General features: G+C 35.5%; 1 protein-coding gene across 1 annotated transcript in view; it reads left to right on the plus strand.

Annotated features, from left to right (window-relative positions):
- The window catches only part of FAM92A1 (family with sequence similarity 92, member A1), a 22,579-nt gene that overhangs the window by 12,265 nt on the left and 943 nt on the right, over positions 1 to 9,371 (plus strand). Inside the window, exons 4-7 of the mRNA XM_010292262.1 lie at positions 568 to 573; positions 2,337 to 2,441; positions 3,612 to 3,725; positions 5,411 to 5,530. Coding sequence (XP_010290564.1) covers positions 568 to 573; positions 2,337 to 2,441; positions 3,612 to 3,725; positions 5,411 to 5,530 — 345 coding nt within the window. The remainder of the gene's footprint in view (positions 1 to 567; positions 574 to 2,336; positions 2,442 to 3,611; positions 3,726 to 5,410; positions 5,531 to 9,371) is intronic.

Genomic DNA, 9,371 nt, shown 5'->3' on the forward strand with positions numbered 1-9,371 from the left:
GAATGTGTTCATTTGCTTTTGATGATGTATGCATGTCAGCTTTGAGCTGTGACAGAGGCTTGACCATGTTCATTAGCATAGCTGTTAGGCTCCAGCAGTGGTTCTCTTATTCTTGAGCCACCATGATGTTTCAGCAGCTAACAACTTTGGCAACAGATAGCAAAGGATCTGTACTCACTCCCAGATTTCAAGTCCATCCAATAAAACACAGGGATAGTATGGCTTTGAAAATAAAACCTTACTAGTTTGTTGGGGTTTTTTCAATATAAAAATGCATTTTTTAGAATGATTTTTTTTTTCTAAAATGGTCCATGTTGTCTGATTTTTTTTTTTTTTTTAAATAAATAAATAACCAAACCTTCAGTTGCAAGACAAACAGCTGTCCTGAAATATTTTGGCCTGGATTCTTGAATTCTAGCAAAGCTGTAATAAACTGTAAGGTATTACAGCAGGAAGCTTCAGACAACATAATAATAACACTCTTCAAGTATACGTAAACATTTTTGAATTATTTGTTTATGAATATTGGTTGTTACTTGCCATTTTTTCCTTTACTAATATTTCCAGTCACAGGTGAGTGTTTCAGAAGAGAAAACATCAAACTGCTGTTGTGAAAACTATGCAGGTTCTGCAAGTTTAGACATTTCACTCTACAACAAACAAAATTCCTTTCCCAAAGCATCTGCGCACAAAATCTGGCCAGTCTCTTTAAGATGGATCGAGAAGATAGAGATATTTGATTATTGTAGAAATAACATACTGTATTTGTATGTGTAATGGCTGCTTATGCGTAACAGCTGCCTTCATTTACAGAGAGTGACTGATAGTAATAATTGAGAATACACAAAATGTCTTTATTTACTCTGTTTCCCTCCTGTGTTTTGGGCAAAATCAAGAAAGGGAGACGAACATGTGACCTTATGTACTACTAAAGATCATTACTGATTTTGTTTGCCCAGTAATGTCAGAATTGCCTATGACCTTAAGCTGCTTTTGTAAGGAGATGATTGTTGCAAATTAATAATCCTGTAGTATAAGGTTACCACATTTTAATCGAAGAAAAAGAAGTGACAGAGCATGCCTTATGCCTTAGGTTTCCCTATACATATGACCCCCTAAAAACTAGATCATGGGAACTGGGCCTGTGATGCCTACTTCCATTTTAAAAAAAAAAAAGTTCCTCTCTTAAGTTGCAGTGTTGTAGAAATGGGAAGAGTCCTACGTCTTGATCATAGGATACAATTACTTGATCCATATACTATTTCCAAATCCCAGGACAGAATAGATTCCTGACAATACTCACTGACAGAGCCTGTAAGTAAATACTGTCTTGACTAGTCTATGATGTTTGACCAGTAATATATGGAAAATAAAGTAAGTTTAGATCCAAATTTTGCAGTCCTTAAGTGCAAGCTCTTACATCTTTACATCATTATTTTGTAATAGTACACAGTCCTCAGATTTTACTTAACTAGAATAGCTTTGTTTTTTTTATTTAAATGGTAGTCTGCACTTTTCTACAGTACAGTTATATCTAGATAAAATACGTATCTGAAATGCTTTTTGTAGTAACAAAATAAGAAAAACCTGTGTATTTATACATTACGGATTGGTTGGTGCGTCCCCTACCCAGTGCCTTGCTAAAGATGATTTTTATAAAATATTTTAATACTATAAAAATACTAAAAATAGAAAATACCTGAAATGCTTTTGGATTTAAAAATTATATTAACTCTAGTCTGCTGATTGAGACAGTTACGGAAGAAGTGCATTAGCTCCAGCTGCTGTTCTATTGTCTATTTAAATAATTTATTAAAACTCAGTGAGATGAGGTTCAGCACATGACACTGGAACAGATTCATTCTAGACCCAGCAGGTTGATCTGCACTTGAAAATAAAAGGTGATCTTTTCCGCTTGTCCACCACTCTGGCCTGTGCACTCCTGCCCTCCCTCTCCTTTACACCAGCAGTAAAAAACCTGTAACTTTTCTGAAGGGTAAACCTTTGTGCTGGGTTAATTCCCTGAACCCAGTCACTGTGTCGGCAGTGGAGTGTCAGGGATGGCTCAGTGGAATTAGCGGATGATTATTACAGAAAATGGATTAGGGCAGTGGGACTTTCCCAGCTGGCTGCAGCTAGTCATTTTTCATGTTTCAGATCAAAGTCACAACAGTGTAGAAGGCATCTTTATTTTTTTATTAAGCTACAAATTTACAAATACAGTAACACAGATGTGTAGTATTTTGAAAACCCAGACTTGAATGTTTTCATGGCAATTAGAACAAATATCTTTGTACCAAATACAGGACTAATCTGACCTTTGTGTTACTTGCCAGGCTGAAAGTGAATTGCAGAGAGCTTCATTGGATGCAACTCGAACAACTCGGCAATTAGAGGAAACCATTGATAATTTTGAGAAACAGAAAATAAAGGACATAAAAGTATGTGTGCTTATGTTTCAGTATATGACATCATATTTCATCTTGAATTACAAAATTACTATAGTTACTCTTTGGCCAGACTGGCAACATTTAGTATTAACTTAAGCCTACATAAATATAAATCTTGTAGTATTCATGAATATTTCATAATCCAACTATCATGGACTTTGCAATTAAAAAATCAGTTCATTATTCTTACAGTTTACTGAATTCAGAATTTTCCTGTATTCGATTGTTTAGCATCTGCACCTTCCAACAGTTGCTGTGTTCTACTTCACTGCTAGCGACATTTGTTAGTGGAATGATATATGCGGGTTAGTATCAGCAAAATTAACAGAAATAGTGATAAGTAAATAATATATTTATCCATGCTGCAATTTGTGTAGGTTACTGCAGTTAAAAGTTTTACTGATGCAGAAAGCATGAAATGTTCAGTGACTGCAAGTAATCAAAGCTTTCATTTCTCTCATGTCAAACATTAAGTGTCTTAAGTCCCAAAGACTACAGTGACTGAAAAACACTTGCGTTATGTGATCTCAAATTTAATTACAAAATTGCTGAAGTGAGATACTTTTTTTTATTGAGGGGAAAGAAAAAAGACAACAGACTAAATAGGAAAGAATGAAAGATGGTTGAAAAACCCAACCAAATCAACCACTACTTGATGTTAGAGTAATATGAAAAAGATTGTGAGAGTTCTGAAGATAACATTAAGTGTTTTGTTACAGATGAAGACTTTTATTATATAAAATGTATAATTATCTGTAAATTATAGACATGTACAGAATTTACAGATAATTTATCCCCAACCTGTTAAAAAAGACTGCCATCAATAAAGCAAAACCCCACAGACTACATCTTGTGAATGCATATTGGGGAATATCAAGTGAGTTTTCAGCATGACATTTTATTTATCCCTAATGAGTCTCCTCTTCGCTTTTCAAGCATTTATTTAGAATTTAGTATGAAATGACAACTGCGTAAGTGACAACCCAGCCAGCATTTATGTTTAATTTCTAAAATCCAGGTCTGACTACTTAAAAGTACTAGGTATTGTGCAGTTACTTGCATCACGTAAACACCAAGTAGAGAATTCAGTAATTTCTTTTAATTTGAAGTGGACATGTACTTTACTGTATTAAGAAAACCTTTGTTTTCATTTGCTTTTAGAACATATTTTCTGAATTTATAACTATTGAAATGTTATTTCATGGGAAAGCTTTAGAGATATATACTGCTGCCTACCAAAATATCCAAAACATTGATGAAAATGAAGATTTAGAGGTAAGTGTGATTCAGATTTGCTTTTCAATTTACTTAGTACACAAAACCAGTTTTCACACTTTAAGGCTATACATGTCCCAGGCAGAAAATGCAACGTTATGTTTCAGGTTCCCAGAACAAGTTTCTTATGTATACTGAGCCCTTTTTCACACTTCTTCAGCAAAAATGTGCAGGTTTATAAACTTAACAGATTTTAAACACAGAGAAGAACTGCAGTCGCAATCTAATCTTTCCCACAATAAAATAAGATTGTGGGAAGAGATAAGAGATCTTTTATGAGATCTTTAAAATCTCTTATAAAAGGTAAGAGACTTTTCCTAAATTAACTGCCACTCCAAGCTCAGCTAATCATAGTTTTTAAAGAACACCTCTGCAGTGAATCTCGCTGTAAAAATGCACAGTAAGACAAAATCTTACAGTACTCTGATAAGATGTTCTAAAGACTAATTGCTTCATTAAAAATGTCGCTCTTCTTTCTATTCTGAGGTTTTTTTGCTTGTTTTCATCTTTCAGTCATTGGTTTTTATTAGGGTGTTCTAGAATTAAGAGACATTTGTTACCAAATTGCTTTTTTTGCCTTGTGGCAGTTATAGCTTCCTTTCAAGTCACCCTTTCTGTTCGCTTTGAGTTATAGTCTCTTTCCCAAGACATGTTTTTCAGTTCTTTATTCATTCTTGCAGTTCTTCTGGATGTGGTGTCTTTAAACTTACTATCATTGAAATGTATGTTGTGTATATATGTGTTCAGCTTGTCAAGAAAGTTTTTTCAGTCTTTTTTTGTAAATTGTATCAATCCTAATTTTCTTTTAACCATGATGTAGCTCAGGACCAAGGATGGCAGTATTCAGTTAGTGCAAGACATACAAAATCATGATTCTTCAGTGACAGTCACATTCGAGACTATTTGGTATTTTTGCTTCATTTAAGCTACACCATGGCAGTTTCGTACTATTCTAGTTTCACCATTAAAGTGTCATTAAGTCAATACTTTTAATAACTTTCACAAACAAACTTCTAATCTCATTTTAAATTTTCTGTTAATTGAACAATATTCACTTTCCATAAAAACAGACTGGCCATAATTCTACCATCTTAGTAATGTCTTGCACAAATAGCTTTATTATTTTTAGTATCAGGCTGTTAGTCTTATAATTTACTCTTTTTTGGCTATTGGAAAGAACTTGTAAGTGTAATGGATATTACAGTCTCGCATGTATTCTGAGGGTTTTCCCAAATTTTTCTTGAGCTGCACATCTCCTGTACATTTCAGATAAAATTTCTGTGATGCAGCTGTGACTGACAGTAAGGATTTGCTTGTGAAGTGCCTAAGAGTTCATCTCTCCAAGAATCTGAGAGCATCATGGGAGTTGCCAGGGTTCATACCTCTAGGTTAGCCTGAAACTCAGCTACATATGTTGCTGGGAAACCATTGCAGTTTTACACTTGTAAATTCCCTCAGACCTCTGAAGAATGTTTACTTTGACCACGTTAAGTGTGTTGATATGTCTCAAGTTGAGCAAGGATGTTGTTTCAGCTAAAAGTGATCAATCCAAACTAAAGCTGATGCATATCTCTAGTGCAGGTTTAATTGTCCAATGCTGCATTTTTGTTAGCTTCAGACTTGGTGATTGTTAGCTTGCAAGTTGTATCATGGCACCCAAGTCACAGCTTTCTTCATTTGAACAGGTTTTTCGGAGCTCACTCTATCCACCAGACTATCAATCCCGCTTAGACATTGTTCGTGCAAATTCAAAGTCCCCCCTGCAAAGAACTGGCTCCTTAAAATCTTCACTGAGGACAGTACAGGTAAGAAAGAAAAATTAAATGCTAGATCATTATTTTAAAAGAACATCTTAAGTACAGCCTTAGCTAATGTACATGGATCCACTATTTTACCTAATTCAGGACAGTTACAAAGGTGAAGAGACTTCCAAGGGCATAAAGATTATATTAAGCCTGTAGTACTGCAGCTTCTAATTGTCATTTTTATTTGAGGAAAAACAAAATCAGCTTTTAAAGATGCACTGTCTACTTTTGAAAAATGCCATTTCCAGCAATACTATTTCTTCTATCAACAAACCGTGGCATCTTGCAGAGAAAAGATCTAGGAGCAGAGCAAACCCATGACCAACAGAACTTTCCTTTTATATTCTGATAATTCAGACCAGGTGAGGAAAAGGAGGATGATAAAAATAAATGAAAGATATGGAGAACGTGCCACTGCTTTTGAACCAGCTACCTTGCAAAAATCTTTGATGCTAGTTTGCAGCAGTAAACTTGCAGACATAGCAAAATGCTGTTTTCTTTATTGCAGCCTTAATCCCGTAACTAAGATGGTTCTTACCAGTGTTTCAGTTAAAGACAAAGTACATTTTTATATTTAAAATGTACTCATCCCGCTTTTCTTCTTTGGATAGAATCATGCGGTGATATTGTAATACTAAAAAGTTTTCTTGACTTCATACACACCATTACCCCTTCTCTGCTCTCAAGACAGAAAGGATCAATTATTACCGTTGAGTTACTCTATTGTTGAAAGTATGAGTCATGCCATCTGAAAAGATAAAAGAACCCAGTGATTCAGTGCATGAAGACCAACCATGTGAGTAAGTTGCCTGTCCTCTACCAAACAAGCAAATTTCACATTCAGGCTACTTCAGAAAATGTTTACCCCCCCGCCCCTTTTTTTTTTTTTTGAAGACCAGAGGAAGCTGTCAAAAATCTGTTGCCATCCTCCCTGAGAACTTCCTGCAGTGCTGTAAAACTCTATAGGGGTATATAAAGGGTATAAAAGTGTACAGAAGCATCTATAATTATTTTGAGGTGTCACAGCTGTGTTTTGGACTCTCTTTAAAATAAAAGGAAAAAAAAAACCCAGAGAGAACTGAATGTATGTACACTGTGATTTCTCTCAGAGATGGAGTGGAACTCCATTTTGAGTAACTTGCGAGTTTACCTTGCTCTTCTCCTAGACATCTCTTTTTAGCTATAATTTCAGATGTTAATCTTCTCATAACCTCTTACTGGAATATCTGGAAAGAATGGGAAATCATCTAGACTTAGAGGGAAACTGCCATACATTTCAAAATAACGTCATCTTACCGGGCTATGCAGTGTATCTGCAGAGGAGGATCACATGGCAGAAAAAAGGAGTGGAACACCTTAGTAATACTATAGGGCAGTAAAGAAGAGGCAGGCATCCTTCCCCTTCTGATTCTGCAAATAGTATGCTGCATCAGGATCAGTACCTTGAGTTACACTAAGGGCTCTAATCTCTGGAACCCACTAAACATCTCACTAGCAAAGAATGCTGCATTCAGAAAAACCTTCAGGTGACTTGTCCTACCTTTCTGTGGATCTTTCACTCCCAAAATTCTCACAAGCCTGGTTTCATGCTACATAGTAATTATTTACTGACCATAATGCAGTACTTTGGAATGTGCAATGTGAAGCAGTATAAATACGGTAATCGATTCACAGAATCACAGAGTAACATGCCAGTAGGCGGACATGGGGGGACGGGACACAACACAAACACTAACCTGTAGGTGGGGGGCGAGAAGTCATTGCGTACCACATGGGATAAACTGTGCCAGAAACACAATACTTGTCTTTCAGATTTAGCACATACCATCCTTGAATTTATTTCTGGTTCTGGCAACTACCTTTCTGTATTATTTCCACATTAAAAATCTAAGGTAGACCTTGAGCTTGATTCATTTTTTCACAAGAGCTACCTCCTTTTAAAGTTCTCGTGCCTTAACATGATGTCATGTTGCTTTGTCAAGCAATATGACAATCTTAAGCATGTCCTGTCACTTAGTCCTGGAGTGAGTATTCTGGGAGGAATACTATATACTAAATTATCAAAAGCAGGAATTTGCAAAGGTCACTGATATTTTTGTGTCCATCCTAATGCTTTTGTCCCTTGACTCTCTCCCCTTGACTTTCAGTTATTTTCAGCTCATGCTCAGACTAGCTGAAGCAATCGAGATGCTAGTTTCTCCATCCTGACAGACTTCATTTAGTGGTGTAAAACCACAAGGAAAGGAGCAATGGGCAGTCCTGTTCATTAAAAGAATTCATGTCCCAAGCTGCACTGACAGTACAACAATAAGACTTGCATTTCTTTTCTCATTTCTACACAATTGATATGATCAGGAGAGAAAATTTGTACGCACCAGGAAAGCTGTTTCTTATAGGATAGTTCCCCATTATGAGAAAACCTCTTCGGGGTTCAGGGCTTTTTTTAACCATGACTATTGCAGATGCTTAGTTTTACACAAGTTCTGAAAAGTCTATTTAAGTTTTCACAACAATCTGTTGTAAATCCCTTTGTTTTGCACTTTACTTGGCAATTTATCTTCAGCGTTTTGTTTTACTGATTCAGGTTGTTATGCTATATTTTAGACAGAACTATAGCAGAAGAGAATTACCTTTTCCAGATATTTTAAATCAAACTTAAACTACACAAGTTTTGTCCATGTGCATTTAATATAGCCAACTGTTTTGCACCTGCCCTCTAAGACAGCAAAGTATCATTTTAACCATAGTTGACAGTGTCTGCATCCAGGCATTCCAACACTGCCTGCTGTGCAAGACATGAGGAGAATTGCCGTGCTTTCTGTGGTGGCACATGCAGTGAAACATGCAGCTTAACTGCTTAAGCAAGGACGGTTATCACCTGCATGCAAACTTAAGAGAATTCATTTTCACATTAAATTGCTTATGATGAGCAACAAATTATCAGATTGCATTAAATGTTTTAAATTATTTTTTCAGCATTAAGTAATCAAAAATTCAATTTTCAAGTACTGATGTATTCTAGCTTTATGGCAAAATAACATGGATTTAAACTGGCTAATTTCCTTTCTCATTTTCCTTACTATGATCCAGTTTGATTCTTAGGTTAGCCCTTTTACCACCACCTCACCACTACCAGTAATAGTATTTAATTTACTATTTAGTTAATTATAGCATGGTCAGAGGTACTTGAGTAGTGAGCAGAAAAAACAAACGTAAAGCCAAAATAGCACCTCTTATTTCAGGAAAGGGGAAGGGAGAGCTTTTATTCAGAAGTATGACTGAAGTTGTGCTTAAGAATTTCAAATGCTCTTAACTAGAAAAAACTTGGAAAATTAGTCTATCCATTGAAATGAAGCTACCTTAACAGACTCAATCTGCAGCACTCCTTAATCTCCAATTACAAATCAGTGTCATGTCTTTTTCTTCTTTCACAGAATGTAAGACTGCTGTTTTAGGCATTTAGGCTCATGTTAACCCAGCTCCATCTAATTATTAACTCCATTTTCTGTTATGTTCAGAGATTTGTCGGCAAGCATTTGCTTCAAGCTAAATTATGTACTGTATGAGCATCAAGAAGACTAAGGATTTTTGGCTTTCATTCGTTCAATGATTGCAGTTTGCTTTATGCACACACACAAAAAAACCTTTTGTTACATACATACATACCTGCATGGACTATGAAATCTCAGAAGTCACTTTTAATAAACATCATTTAAAGACTTTTTAAAAAGGGGGTTGTTTAAAAAATAAAAGGCAAGTTTTGTCTTCAATATTGAAGTTTTATTTTATTACTGTATGTAAGAAAACTCAGAAAATATAACCAAAATTAGAGTTGCAGATG

This window comes from Phaethon lepturus, unplaced genomic scaffold, assembly GCF_000687285.1.
Source record: "Phaethon lepturus isolate BGI_N335 unplaced genomic scaffold, ASM68728v1 scaffold17298, whole genome shotgun sequence".
Classification (NCBI taxonomy): Eukaryota; Metazoa; Chordata; class Aves; order Phaethontiformes; family Phaethontidae; genus Phaethon; species Phaethon lepturus.